At 37.4% G+C, this 15830-nt stretch overlaps 2 protein-coding genes across 2 annotated transcripts; one reads left to right on the top strand and one right to left on the bottom strand.

Annotated features, from left to right (window-relative positions):
- Positions 1-4693: 4693 nt before the first annotated feature.
- On the bottom strand, positions 4694-6038 carry LOC146487327 (putative G-protein coupled receptor 45). The gene has a single exon (XM_085085640.1). It carries the CDS (start codon positions 5802-5804, stop codon positions 4857-4859), a length of 948 nt encoding a protein of 315 aa, XP_084941766.1. The 5' UTR covers positions 5805-6038; the 3' UTR covers positions 4694-4856.
- Positions 6039-9862: 3824 nt separating this feature from the next.
- Positions 9863-10951, top strand: LOC146487326 (histamine H2 receptor-like). Its single transcript, XM_085085628.1, has one exon. The coding sequence runs from the start codon at positions 9863-9865 to the stop codon at positions 10793-10795; it is 933 nt and encodes a 310-aa protein (XP_084941754.1). The 3' UTR covers positions 10796-10951.
- The last annotated feature ends 4879 nt before the right edge of the window (positions 10952-15830 follow it).

Genomic DNA, 15830 nt, shown 5'->3' with positions numbered 1-15830 from the left:
GTAAAACACCAGAAATTAGCGAGATTAACGATAATAACGGAAATTATCAAGTTTCGTTGCCGCAATCGAAAGATTATGCGAAACTTACCTCGAAATTCGAAATCCTTCTACCAAATTCACAGTACAAAGATCGAAACCATTATAAACTGAAGCCTGCGACGAACTGGACATCTGTATCCCTCCATCTGAACATGCCGATAACCAAAAGGAGTCTGTGTTGTTCGCAAAAACTGGCGGGATTTTCAAAATTTGGCAGATGTTTTCCGCTAAACGGCCGCTCGAGTCGTCATGTCGGGTTCAAGTTCATTACCGCTTGTGTATCTATCGATCACGTACGTGAAAACTAACTCTACTAATCCGCTGGAAGTGGCAGTAATAAATTCTAAACTTCTATGCACAAGTCAAAAATAAAAACATCTAAACACATTTCGTACCTGATCATGCATATTTGCATAATTTGCTAATTCGAAAAATCACCAAAGATCTATAAAACAAAACACGACCTGATGTTGCTCTCACGTATCTTATGGATGAAATGATAATGGCAATGGCTCTCACATCAGTGTTAAAATTAGCCAGTACTAAATATATTCTAAGTTTATACAGTAAGCAATAGAGAGGCCGACTTCCAAAAGATTACCAGCTCCGTTGTCTTGCGTGCGATCGCTCGCCGCTTGAGACACTTCACTTTTTTCCTCCGTTGCCCGCTCCGTTGTTTCTTCTAGGCTTCGCTTCCGCGACTTTGTGTCTTTACTTAGCTCTCCCCCACTAAACGACACAAAGGATCGAAGCGATTCCTTCTCGGAAGCCGGTTTCAGAAGAAGAACGTATTTCGAGACAGAATTTGTTTACGAACTTTATTCTAATCATTTCGGAAATATCTCGAAAGGATAAGATTTTAGCAGCCGATAAATGAATTTCCGATCTCAAAATAGATGGATAACTTAACTTTCTAAATTCTTCTCCTGTAGCCATATTCGTTGGATTGATTTTGAACAAAATGATTCGAACTAACACAGCTTTTCCGCCAACTCGTCACGTCCTTTCGAATCGAAGTTGCGGGAACTTGAACGTGCTAAAATAAGACCTTTGGTAATCAACCAATCCGATACGCGCGTTTGGGATTTTTGATTGACAGTCTGAACTGTTCAGCCTGGTCTTATAGGATCGCTCCGTGTTTAAACGGGTCCTAAAACAAGATGAATATATTAAGTGATCCATTGGGAATCGAAGCAAGGACGCCACGCCGATAAATGCAGTATTTCCCCGTTTATGATAAGGATATGGGAACTGAAGTCTTGATCCAGGTTTGTACTCATGCCAAATGTAGCTGCCGTAGTGTATATCGCTACCGTAGTGTATATCGAAAGGCAAATGTGTGCAAGCTCTTGCTCCCCTAGGGAAAAGAAAAACGACAATTCACCTCATTTACTTGAAGAAGCACGAGCTCAAGAGTGGCGCTTTTAACAGCAGACTCTTTATTAAAGTGAAAAATGTAAACCAGTACAGTTCCTTTTAAACCAACTGAAGAGCAGACAGTTACAAAACGACATTTTAATGTCTTTGTCATTGGTATAGTTTCAAGGCGAAAGAAAAGTTACTGTTTTCAATAAGTTCTGATGAGTAAGCGTTGCATCAAAGCAGCCAAAAATTTTACAAACCCTTTGCTGCTTTTTCGAATCAAGCACTAATCCTCGAGAGGTGTTTTCCTTTAATTGAATCAAAACTGAACGAGACATGGAATTTTTATAGCGGAGCTCCGCGCGCCGGAGGCGTGCGCGCGGAGCCCCATTGATAAGAGATTTTGGTATACCTATGAAAGCGAACAATTTTGCTTATGACGTTACTGTCCGACCGTCCGTCGTACGTCCGCCCCTCTATGTAAGCTATTGTGAAATGCCATACTCAACCTGTGCGGCAACCCGCGTTTTTTCAGCGGGAAGTGGGATGGCTTACTTCTTTAAGGAAAACAAACGAGAATTTTGAAGAGCACTAATTTCTTGTTTTCGTTGAATATGTTGTCAAACTACATATGTCGAGAAAGCAGGCGACTAATAAGCAAATTTGAAACCCGAGAGCGACAAACAAATTCACAAATTCACAGCGCATAAGTTTTGTAAACACGCTCTAATTTAAAGCGCTCACTGAAACATTTCGGGCCACAACCAAACATTATTATTCCTGTATTCTACGTTTGTTAATGTTTACTTAGAGACTAAAGTTATTACCGTGAGAGAAATATTCACAAAGTTATGAATTGTTTTGAACATTTTGTGTTGGGCTTCTCTAATTCATTCCCCATTCGCAGCGCATAAGCTTTGTATAAATGCTCTAAAGCGCTCACTGAAATATTTCGGACCACAACCAAACATTATTTTTCCTGTATTTTCCGTTTGTTAACGTTTACTTACAGACTAGAATTATTCCTGTAAGAGAAATAGACGAGCTAGTAGGTTTAAACATTTTACCAGCAAATTTTATCAAAATTTTGTTACCGACGAGATAAGAACAACAACATGAAAACAGTGATGAATAAACCTCACAACCAGAAGCAAGAATAAAAAGGGCAACCAAACTAGTTCCTAAAAACGAAAACAGAGCATTGTTATCCTAGCTTAGATGCCGTGGAGATTTAAAAATTTAAAAGAAACCAAACGGCGAAGAATACTGTAAAAATTACCGAGTCTGCCGTTCGGCGCTACGACAAGAAGATCAAATTGACAAACCTGAGCCATTAAAGAAAACGCAGCAGCGCTCTTGGAGCAATTTTTTCTAGAGATAAGAGACATCAGAAAAGAAACAGATCCATTTGCTTTGAAAATGCCATAATTTATTGGAATTTAAGCTCATTGTTATTTACCTTGGCCGCTTTCACACTTAAGAAAGTCTTTTAAGTAAATTTCTCTTCATCGAATTTATAATCACTCTTTTTCGCTTACCTTCAAGAAAAACGTTGTATCCGCTGTACCATGGTACATGTTCACCACAAAAAATTATTATAAGTGGTCCTTGAACAGTTTCCGAAGCTTTGTAAACTCAAATGAAAAGAAATAAACAACACCATCCAACGTCGCATGTTCATTCACAGAAGTAGAATTTTGATCTGTGGGCGCCGCACCCATTTAAGTGCTGTGCTGTCATGCTTACATGACAGTTTTTGAGCCAATCAAAACCCCTCATTTTGAGACGACATTATCGCAAAATAAATCAAACGTTAATTTTGCCTGTTTTTTTTTCTTGAATTTTAGTTAGAGACTAATATTATTTCTCTAGGAGAAATTTTCCTAGAGTCATTAATTGTTTTGAAGATTTTGTGCTCGACTTGTGTAATTCATTCCCAGCGCATATTTGTAAACAGTACGCCCTAATTTTAAAGTAAACGTTCAAATAGCGCGAACCATAACCAAACATTATTTTTCCTTTATTTCTTTTCTTGTAACGCTTATTATGAGACTATAAATATTTCTGTACGAGGAATATTTACAGAGTAATAAATTTTGACACAAAAATTTTATTTTTATCCAAGCGGCCAAGTTCCACGCGCGTAAACATTACTTGGTCGCCAAATGTTCTTCATTGTACGCATTTCAAACGTTACACAAATGCATTAATAGTTTCCACAGGAGAAATATTTGAAAGAACGTAATTTTTTCATCCATAAGTGTTTTATGGTCTCGAACATCATCGGAATTCCGCAATGTGATTTCGCACGATCAACAAGAACAGCTTATGGTTCAAAACATTTTCCGCTGACGGGTAAAAAGTTTGCTTTATATGCACTTAAGATATATATAACTCAAGACAGGATGAAGAATTTGTAACGTTATTACGTTTATACAATAAGCAGAGTAGCATGTACATAAATAATGTGGAGCTCCACTTTTAGGCTTGGCTAAATATATACATTATTTTTCTTAGTTGACAAGCAGGTGACCTTTTGAAAACAGTAGACCCAATTCTTAAAAAAGTGCTTTTTTTATACACGAAGAGAGATTGAAGAAATGTAAATTTTCAGTAAATTATCGACACTGCTTAACACATCTGAGTTGCTTAAAGCTGGGTATGAAATAGCCAATTGGTTTGCTTCCCACCAGTTGGGATTTTTAACAAATGTTATGTTCAGTTTGTATAATTATTTCGCCGATTTATACTGTCCCCAATTAGCACTGCAGTGCTAAGAACTTCGACACTTAAAATAAAGATAACGAGTTATCTCTTTATTTATGGCAAACGAGTGAGCTGGAACAGACCACTGAAGAAGCTGTTGATAAATTGCTGCTCCTGTCATTTTATCGATGTTTAAATTAGTTTCGAATTCAAAGTTTGACAAATGAGTTATTGTCTTTGTCGAGCTGGCAGGTTAGGTTTTCGGCAGGTGTTCATTTAACAGCCCTGATGCTAATATGGTCTGTTTGAATTTTCTGCTGTTAAATATCTTACAGGAAGTTTAAAATATTCTAATCACGTTGCAGTCGTCTTATAATTTCCAAATAAAAGCAGAAGAAAACATTGGTGAGGGAATTAATTCTGAGAACGCTAATCACCCGAAGAGCCTAATTTTACCATACTTTTATGGGTTTTCAGGCTGTTGAAGTTTGTAATAAATTTGTGACACCCTTCTGCCATAATATTTGTGCCATTCAAGCGCCTTTTGTCCTTTAAAAACATAATCAAGAGGCAGCTTTGTTTGAACTAATGGATTTAAACTTGAAACGTTTACTCAACCTCAAAAGCTTTCCTTCACAGGCTATGCCTCTTTCTCTTTCCAGCGGTTTGAGTATTTATGTTTAGGCGCAGGTCATTTGCAGTTGTCTTCCGTCAGTTCAAGCGAGTTTGACGACGTATTTCTTCCTTTTCTAATTTACTCCAAAAACTGACGAACAGGAAAGTTGTCTGAGTGTATCCTTCACTGCTTGTCTCACGTCTCTGATCTTCCAGCAATAAAGAATTGGGTTTAGTGACGAGTTCAGAAACACTAAAGTCGTAGTAAATTCGATTGCGAAAAAAACAGATGCAGATAGATTACCTTGAGACCTAAGTTGAGCTGCTATACCATACGGAAGATAGCAAAAAACTAGTGTTAACTGCAGCCACAGTGCACTAGACACTGTCTTCTTGTATCGTGCTACGCTCAGTGGGGTTGGCTGGGTTTGTTGTTCTTGAACGTTGTCTTGTACAGCAGTTTGATGTTGGCGCAACTTAAAGAAAATCTTCGTGTAAGAGCATATCGAGGTCAAAAGACCCAAAGCTGTTACTATTTGGCCGTACCACAATGGTATGAGAGAATTCCAAAAGTGTAAGGTTGAGGCGATTATTGACACAACCCAAAAACAGATCACAACCGCATATGTTCGCTTTAAAGTCACAACTTGTCTGTATCTGAGGCCCAACAACAGAGCGAAAAGTCTGTCCACGCTTATGGCTGCCAGTGTCAACAATGACACTGCAGCTAAAATGTAGCCTGCTATGAAAAGAGAACTTAAGGCGTAACGACAAACTGTCCAACTTCCTCTGATCGTGGCTATTAAATAGATAGCATACATAGGCTCTGAAACAAGGCCAACAAAGAGGTCGGTTGTTGCCAAGGAACGAAGCAAAAGTTTGGAAGGCGGATGAAGAGAAGACTCCTTATGGAGAGCGACTAGGATCAGAGTGTTCCCAAGAAATGCTGTTATAGACATGAAAATATTCAACACGAAAAAAATTGCCAATTGGATCTGTATTCCACTGGATAAACCTGGCGAGCAATGCACTTCTTCTTTAGTTACGTTACCCGCTTCTGCTGTCATATTTGCTTGTGCCATTGAACAGCAATATTCACTAATCGTAGAGCCGCTTTTCGCTTCTCGCTGTGAGCCTGTTGCAGGATCTTGGTATGCCAAAAAACGCGAAGAAGCGGGCGAGCGGTTTCGCTTCTAGTTTCCTGTTCGCTATCTGATTTCACCCCTTTTGCCACTATTTGAGGTAACTGGCTATCGTGTAACTATGTGTGATCGAAAGAAATTCATACCCTGATAATAGGTTCCTGTTTATCAAATCCCGCTGTACAAAATTATGCAGATAGAATGCACTGTCATTGCTTTTCAGTTTTAGGTAGACTGTATTGTCAATTCTGGAATTAATTCATACGAACATGGCATGGTGACACTAGTTTTATCATGATTGCTATTTCCCAGGATTTTCCTCAAGGAAATGCAAACTTTCATGAGCGCGTTTTTGTTGGGAAGACAATCTCCTAACAGGTGGAAAGTCGATCCGCTTAAATAAATATCCTTCATGTTGGCGGTAATAAAAAGAAGTTATCAGAGAACCTCATATGCAAATAACAAACTAAGATAAAGTTAAGGGAACCACTAAAATACTGCAAGATTGCAAATGAAAATTAACGCAGACAACTTCAGAGTTAATATTTTTTGTTGTTGTTGTTGAATTTTGAACTGTTTGTCGAGGAAACAATCACCTGCGGATAAGTTAGGCAATAAACTGCGGTTTGCAGCGCGACAAATTAGGAAGAAACATATGAACACCTTTCTGTTGTATTAAATAAATCCACGGGTCTAAAACAAGAAGCATTCGTTTTGAAACTGTCTACAATCAGGTTATACAGAAAGTAAATTTTGAGAAACACAAGTGAAGGCTGTAACGTTTCCTTCTTCAATTCTAACTAAAAATTGTTTCTGAGTGAAATGAAAACAGTAAAATCAACAAATGATTACTTATCAGGAATTTAAATATACAAATTCGAGACTGAACGTCTTTAAGAAAAGCCAAAGATGAAAGTTGCGTTTCAATTTGTATAGGCAATCGCGTGAGGCCGAGTAAAATTAAGGATTAATATCATGCGTGTTTTCAGGAGTTGCAGAAATTGCCCTCGTTTTCCGTTCTGCTATAGGACCTCTTCCTCTTGTTTGGTCAAACTTTTCGATCGATTCGGTCGCTTTCCTTTTCCTTGCTCTCTAAGTTTTCCTGCCTTCCTTTTTAGTACTTTTCTGGAGTTAATGAACTCTCTATCTCGGATAATGGATTTTGGGTACGACTTTGACTTTAAATTTCCTTCTTATCGCCGCCTGCATCACTTTGAGGGAATCCGGTTCGTAGTCATTCCCGTTTTCCGTTCGCAACTCGGCATAAAACACTCAGAGCGTTTGGTCGAGGGTATCGCACACATTCTCTTCTAGATTTGCATTCACATTTCTTTCAGTCGTACTACGTCCACTTTTTGAAAACGTTTTTCCAATACTCTGCGTCCTTCTTTGTGTTTTCGTTTTCTAGTTCTTTAGTAAATTCATCGTCAACTTTCTCGCAACGAGACGCCATTGTTTAAAAATATTTTTTGCGGTAATTTTGCCTGCCAGCCGTTGCTAAGCAACTTGCGGGCCAATCATTTGAAAGTAATTTTGCCCTCCGTAGAGCGAAAATTAACAAAAACTGCCCTCTGTCTCGACCAATCAGCATTCAGTAATTTTGTTCTCTATGTTATAAATACCGCAACACCTTTGCACAAACGAAAATGCCACTAAAGTTGGTGAGCAGCGAAGTAATTTTTTGCTTTCCTTTAACGACGGCTTTCCTGACGGATGGAAGTTAAATTTTTAAATCGGAGGAAATTTTAATTTTCCCTTCACCTATGAAGTCATAATTAAGCTCTTCTCTTCTCGGGACTTGAACCTGCGATTCAATATGAAACTTGCATTTTGCTTAGTAATGAAAATGTCAACATTTTGTGACTGAAAAATATCTCTAAGAAAGCTGTATTTCGTTTAGTTTTTGTGTGCTTTGTAAATTATTAGAGGCTGTTGGATCGAAAAAGCAAAATAGAACCAAAACAAAACACAAAGTAGAAAACCAGATGTAATACCAAGCTTTTGCATAATAATTAATCTGAGCCAGTTTTAAATATTTGACAAATTCACTCCATAGGAGGAAAACTTTCATTTATAAGATGCAGTTTCAATTTACGTGGTATACAACTATTATCCTTTGTCATCCGACCATTTAATTAGATTTGTGACATGCGGTTCTGCTACTTTTTAAAAGACTGTTTAGTCTTGAATTTATATATTAATTTCTAATAATTAATTATTTGCTGATTTTCATGTTTTCACTTCATACAACATAACGATGTTCATATCCTTTTGACTAATTGTTAACCATAATGTGCCGCGCCACAAACCACAGCTTATTGCTTAACTTATCCGCAGGTGATTATTCCCTCAATAAAATGATTCAAAATTTAACAAACTAACTAACTCTAAAGTTACCGAAAAGCCTTTAAATTTGTTTGCGTTAATTTTCATTTGCCATCTTCAAGTTGCAGCGTTCTTCATAATCAAGCGATGATTTATCCTAGTCAACGGCGTCCAGAGGCACAGTTTTCAGTTGTAAAAAAGAAACTCGTGTCCGTACGAAGAAGCAAGATGGCGACCGTCTATACAACATTTGTTCCCAGTGCTATTAGGATGACGTCACATGTAGTTTCCAGATTTACTCGGATGTAATCCAAGCTAATCCACACAACATGACTCACATAATCGCATCACCACAATATTCGCTTTCTTACGAAATCGACTATTTCGGAAACCGATCCAGTCCGACTGTCATCGATCAAAAATGGTGCCGGAGAACCATTTAAATTCACAAAATGTCATGTTAATAATGTTTTTGATATAGGTCCATCTAAATAATTTTTTTTTTAATTATCGGTCTCAAACTGATAACTTCTATGTTCACTATCGCTCCTTTTTGTGGAGGGATTATGATCAGCATGTCATAATTTAGAACACACACAAGAGAAATATAATTTTCTCTCAGGTACAACTTCGGGCACAAAACTTCGTTTGGTTTTAGTTTCCATTTAATAGCTAACAGCTGTCTGAATTTAAATTTATTTAGAGTTGATACATTTAAATGCTAATTCAGTATTCAGGAATTGATTTGAAGAAAAGAAAGATTTAATGTGCCGTTAAGCCAGTAGCATTTTATTTTAGAGCCACAGAAACGTGTTAATAGGAAGGAAAATTAAAGAGAAAAAAAATAAACTCCCTTTACGGCTAATTTTCTCTATCACGCTTTACTCAATGAAGTTGTTTCACTTCGTTTTCCCGTCGCTTTGTATTGGACTTGATGACGAATCCCGAAGAAAATCTTCGTGTAGTAGGAAATTGAAGTAACTAGCCAGAGTAGTATGACAATAAATATGCACCATCGTATTAATTACATTTCGCATATGCAACTATTTCGCACATGAACTCGGATTTTCTTTCTCCCAGTATGCCTGAAAAGATACATCTACCAACATATTCATACCATAGCGACATCAATTCATTCCCAATGGACATTATGGAACCAATTGAAAGAACATATGCTATTCACACCGCATGGACAGTAGTATTTCAGCCTACATACTTTCTGCACAGCGAAATTGGCCTAGAATGAATTTCAATCGCACCATAGCCTGTCCAAGGCTCTCAGTGATAGCAGCGAACGCCTAAACTCAGAAAACAATAGGCCATTTCTGAGTTGCTTTGAGCCACATTATGAAAGCGAGCCAGTAAATGCAAAATTGTTCTTATGAAAACTAGCTTTCATTCATGTGAATACGAAACTAATTTTTGATATGAAAAGCTTTGCACTTAGCTCGCTTTCATAATGACGTTCACAGCAACTCGGAAATGGCATATTAAACTGGGAAAATAAACGCTCGCCCTTGCCCGCCCTCGTCTTCGCTCAGTATACAGAGAGCCTGGAACAGAGTGCAGGGCTAACCTCGTTGACAGGGTCTACGAGACCCTGGGAACTAGGTTTACTATACATAAAGATATGAAAATCCTCTGCGGTTGATTTATATCAATATTGAACAAGAATGGCGACAACAAACTTGACAGCACAAGCAGAGAACGTAACTGGTGAAAAATTTACTTGCTCCCCAAGTTTATCTAATGGGACACTGATCCAGCTGACATTTCTCTCCGTGTTGAATATTTTCATGTCTATAGCAGCATTTCTGGGGAACACTCTGATCCTAGTCGCTCTCCGTAAGGCGTCTTCTCTTCATCCACCATCCAAACTTTTGCTTCGATCCCTGGCAACAACCGATCTGTTTGTTGGCCTTGTTTCAGAGCCTATGTATGCTATCTATTTAATGGCCACGGTCAGTGGAAGTTGGACAGTTTGTCGTTACGCCTTAAAGTCTGTTTTCATAGTAGGCTACATTTTAGCAACAGTGTCTTTGTTGACACTGGCTGCCATAAGTGTCGACAGACTTCTCGCCCTGTTGTTGGGACTCAGATACAGGCAAATTGTAACTCTGAAGCGAACACACGCGGTTGTGATCAGTTTTTGGGTTGTGTCCACGATCGCCTCAACATTAAACTTTTGGAATTCTCTCATACCATTGTGGTACGGCCATATAGTGAAAGCTTTGGCTATTTTGACTTCGATCTACTCTTACACGAAGATTTTCTTTAAGTTGCGCCATCATCAAACTCTAGTACAGGACAATTTTCAAGAACAACGAAGCCAAGCAACTCCACTGAACGTAGTGCGATACAGAAAGACAGTGTCCAGTGCACTGTGGCTGCAGTTGACATTAGTTTTTTGCTATCTTCCATATCTTATAACAACGTCATTGAGGGGTCAAAGTATATCTTCGTCTGTTTTTTTCGCGTTCGAATTTACCACGACTTTAGTTTTCCTAAATTCGTCATTAAACCCAATTCTTTACTGCTGGAAGATCAGAGACGTGAGGAGAGCAGTGAAGGAAACAGTGCGACAACTTTACTGTTCATCGAATTAGTACCTTTGGAATGATGCCATTCATTGTTTGTGCTTGATTAGAAAAGGAAGAAATTCGTGTTCGCCTCAGGTTTAACCGGGAAAAGACAACTGCCGATCTTGTGATTCGTGTCTCATTTAACGCTTTTAAAAACAGATATATTCAAACTGACGCAAGGAAAAAGGGACACCGCAAAGACTTCCACTTAAAGTTGATTAAACCCCTCAGATCTAAATACATCAGCTCAGAGGGACAAACTTTACCCTTGATTTTTTTATTCAATAAAGGACGTGACAAGATTCAGCAAGAGAGGTTGAAATAGAACAAATAATATGACAGAAGTAAGGATCTTCAACAGCATATAAAACCTTTAATGTTTGAAGTCATCAAAATTAGTGGAAAGTTTGGCCCCTAGATTTCTTCTGGTTTTAATTATTAGCATATCAGAACATGATGCAGCTTTATCACGATATTTAAACTTCGTGTAAAGATTTTAAAAAGAGATAATTCATCACCTGCCAAGAACAGCAACTTTTCTGTCAAAGTCAATAATGTATTTACTCTATGCGAATAAGAAAACTAATTAAAACGTCAATAGAATGACAGGAGTAGCAATATCCAATGTTTTGTTCGTAACAGTGGTACCACCACACTCTTTTAATTCTCCGAATGACATCATCTCCGTTAAAAACATTTTTATTTAGTTTTGCAACTCCAACATTTGACACTTTATCTGCTTTACCGCTTTTCTTGGAAACCACTGCCATAAAATGGCTGGAGAGCCTCACGTTAGCATCGTGACCCTGGAACGCTTGTGTGGTTTTGCTGTTACGACAGGACGGTATCAAAACTGCCATCAATGATGCTCGAAGCAGCTGTTTTTGTAAGAAAGGTCAACATTTTGATCTCATTCCATCGATCAGAGCAGCCATGTTGGAACATTGCAAACGCGCTGTTTATCAAGTGGGCTACATCTGGGAAGAAGCTCTGACCCCGTGCCAAGTACAGCACAAGACTGGGGCCGGACATTAGATGGCGGTTCGTGGCTCCTAGATTTCTTCTGGTTTTAATTGTTTGCATATTAGAATATGATGCAGCTTTATCGCGATATTTAAACTTCGTGTAAAGATTTTAAGCATAGATAATTCATCACCTGTCGAGAACAGCTACTTTTCTGTCAAGGTCAATAATCTATTTACTCTATGCGAATAAAAAATCTAATTCAAACGTCAATAGAATGACAGGAGTATCAATATCCAATGTTTTGTTCGTAAAAGTGACACCACCACACTCTTTTAACATTCTCCGAATGACATCATCTCCGTTAAAAACATTAGTTTTGCAACTCCATCATTTTACACTTAATGTGCTTTTCTGTTTTTCTTGAAAACCACTGCTATAAAATGGCTGGAGAGCCTCACGTGGAGGGTTGTCTAATACTCACCACTGATTGCGGACCCTTCTGCCTTACAAACACGGACTGGATACAGGTCTCCCTAATGAGATCCATTTTTCCACATCCACCCTAAAATTTAAAAGCAACATCATGTAATTCGACGAAAATGTAACTACTTCGCAGCTTGCACCAAAGTGACTAGTGGAACAATTGTTTCACGACTCGTAAGAGTCGTACGAGTCGTTAAGGCACTTTCACGACCCGAACAAGTGGTGTGTATTGGTCATGACTGGAGGGAATGATGCCCGAAGCAGCTGTTTGTAAGAAAGGTAAACAGTTTGATATCATCCCACCGACCAGAGCAGCCATGTTGGAACATTGCGAACGCGCTGTTTATCAAGCGGGCTACATCTGGGAACAAGCTCGGACTCCGTGCCCAGCACAGCACAAGACTGGGATCCGGACCTTAGATGGCGGTTCGTGTAGTGGAGACCTTTCTGGACAACACTGCCAGAAGCGATGGGTTTCTGCCAGGAACTTTTCGATGCTGCTGAAAGAAGGGCTGACGGAGGTAATGTTCTTGTGTAAAAGCTTGTCTACGCTGCAATACCCTCTTAATGTGTCCCGATGAGTGCGACAACAGATGGAATGCCTTGTGAATTTGAACCTCTTTGTTTCTTTGGTGAAAAAAAATCACCGTTTTCAAAATTTTGGGTCAGACATCAAGTAGAAGTTTGCATGGGACTGTATGTTCAAGGTGAATGTAATGATAGTTATTAAAACAGGATAGCCATTCAGCATGTAATTAGGGCGAAAGAGACAATGTAACCACTATAAAATGGCGAAGTAAAGAGGTTATCAAGACAGATAAAGGTTGTTTTATTTTTATTCACCACTTCCGGAACCGGCACTAGCTACTTCTAGTTTTAGAAGGGGGCCATTTTGAATTTTAGATCTAGTTATATCAATCTTGTGTTTTATGGCTCAAAATTAAACCAAAATTGTTATGAACTTAATCTAGATTGATCTGTCTTCTTCCTGGCCATTTTCAAGGCTAACAGTTTAGAAATATTTAGGGCTTTTCTGTTGAGTGAAAAGCTCACTTCCCGTTCAAGATGGCAGCCATTTGAAACAACCCCTTAACTCAGCTGACATCAATTTCTCGCGGTGGCACTATATCAGATATCCATTAACACGTCAAAGATTACCTTTCTACCAAATTTCGTGCTTTTAACAGAAAGTGAAAAATTCTACCACTTATCCGCCCCATTATTCTTGATGTAGATCAATCTAAATCATCGTTTTTAATTATTGGTCTCAAACTAACTTCTATGTTCACTTTCGTTCCCGTTTTGGAGGGATTATGATTAGCATGTCATAATTTAGAACCAACAAAAGAGGTAAAATACTTTTTTCTCAGGTAAAATTTCGTTCGGTTTTATAGTCTCCATTAATGCTATCACCTGTCTTAATTAAAATTTATTTAGAATTTATGCATTTTAATGCTAATTATTGAGAGATGAATTTGAAGAACAGAAAGATTTAATGTGCCGTCATTTAATTTTTCAGCCTCAGAAACGTGCTAATTAGCAGGAAAATTTTAAAAAATAAACTCCATTTACACCAAATTTTCTGTATCACGCTATACTCAATGGAGTTGTTTCTCTCAGTTTTTCCGCTGCTTTGTCTTAAACTTGAGTTCAATGATGACGCATCCCGAAGAAAATCTTGGTGTAGTAGGAAATTGAAGTAACAGAGTGGTATAACAATAAAAATGTACCATCGGATTTATTACATTTCGTATATGCCACAAATCGAAATCGAAACTTAGCAGCTCGCAGGATGTTTGCCACGTGAATTTAGTTTAATGTTCTTAGCTCCCACGAGTCTCCTCTAAGAAAGCAATTTCTGTGTTGGTTTGGGCCTCATTATGAAATCGAGACTAAGTGCAAAATTTTTATTATGAAAACGTGAAAAAGAAACTAATTTTTGATATGAAAAGCTTATACTTAGCAGTAGTATGGGATATGAGGGGATCGACGCATTTTAAATTGTCCGACTGTTACACTTTTTATTTTCAATTGTCCGACTGTTGCACTTTTTAAAGGTTTTCGCTGCAATAATAACCAGGCTGTTTTACTTTTTCCCAAAAATTGCACCAAAAATTGCACCAAAAAACTGCGCAGAAAAACTGCGCAGAAAATTGCGCCAAAAAATTGCGCTGATTTTTTGCGCTGATATTTTTTTAAAAAAATAGAATCAATTATTTTTCCAAGTCGAAATATCCTCAAGGCATTTTCAGAAGAAAACTTTTTGGAATTCTATATTAAAATATCCACAAAAGTGCGTTTAAAATAATCATCATGTGAAATCATTAGTCATTTCTACGCTTGGTCTTTTATTTGGTTTTTATGGCTCAGGCGAAGCCAGGAGTTTAGCTTTTCGGCAGCGCAGCGCGAGCAGCGAAGCTGAGAAGCGCGAGCAGGGGATTGAAAAGCGTTAAAAACTCCCCCGAGGTTTCGGTGGGAGGAGGAGCGAAGCGACGATGGACCGAGGGGATTATTGCGATAATAATTTTCCAAGGTTGAATCCATAAATTGCGTAAATAATTTCCCAAGGTCAAATCCAAAAAGGCTTAAAGAGAAACCGCTTATATATAATATATTGAATGAGTGAATATAATATATTTATTTTAAAAAACCACTTAGTTAATCGTTTAAATTCTTTTATGAGATGTATAAATAATGTTAAAAAAATATTTATTGAAGATGTGAAAGAGATATCAGGGGAAGATATTACTGAAAGCATGGAATCTTATAAAAAGTTTTTAAAAATTAAAGAAAAAATTGGAAACTATTTGCATCATTATGAATTGATGATTGATTATGACTATATTTTGCATTGTTTATATAATCGGAAAATGATTGAAAAAATGTTTGAATGTGTGAATTGTAAAAAAATACAATTAGTTAAATGTGAAAAAAATAAATATATTGAAAATAGTGAGAATAAAATATATAGGATATTTACTAATTATAAAAATGAATTTTTTCCAGTTTGTTTTAATTGTGTTAATGATGGTAAAACTTTTGTAACGAAATTTAAAAAATATTTTTTTCCAGAAAATACAATATCATATGATAAATTTAAAAAAATACATCCGAATAGAAAAGAGGCAAAGCATTTTAGAAGAAACTATTATGTTCCAATTAGTGATGAAGAAGATAGTCGTTATGATGTTTTATCAAATTTAGGTATTTGAAATAATGTTTTATGGAAAAATCCTTAAGATTAATTAAGGATTTTTAAATGAAAAATTTATTCTTTGCTGTCAATAGCTTATCTCTTCGTCGTTACTTTTTTTCTTACGCGTAAGAAACGCATTCACACCATTATCCAAACACTGTTTCACTTTCTCGGAAATGATGTAATGCAGTGGGACTTCCCCACTTGCGTCTAAATTTAGTCTATTGTGTCCAAGGTCATGTGACAGTCGTATGATTCTATCGACCAATCAGGAATTGTCTGATGCATCAGACAGATTCTTTGTTTAAGATGATTTTGAAGGGAAGGAGTATTTCAGTACAAACATGAACAAGAAACGTTTCACCGAATTTGCGAATTACCTCGAAGCTTTTACACAGAGGACTATTGTTCAGT

This window comes from Pavona decussata, unplaced genomic scaffold (assembly GCF_977016875.1).
Source record: "Pavona decussata unplaced genomic scaffold, jaPavDecu1.1 SCAFFOLD_16, whole genome shotgun sequence".
NCBI lineage: Eukaryota > Metazoa > Cnidaria > Anthozoa > Scleractinia > Agariciidae > Pavona > Pavona decussata.
Note: the sequence above shows the minus strand (reverse complement) of the source record. Positions and strands in the feature narration are given on the sequence as shown.

Bases quoted from the DNA above. Each gene is read 5' to 3' on its own strand.
- LOC146487327 (XM_085085640.1), bottom strand. From the start codon at position 5,804: ATGGCACAAGCAAATATGACAGCAGAAGCGGGTAACGTAACTAAAGAA.
- LOC146487326 (XM_085085628.1), top strand. From the start codon at position 9,863: ATGGCGACAACAAACTTGACAGCACAAGCAGAGAACGTAACTGGTGAA.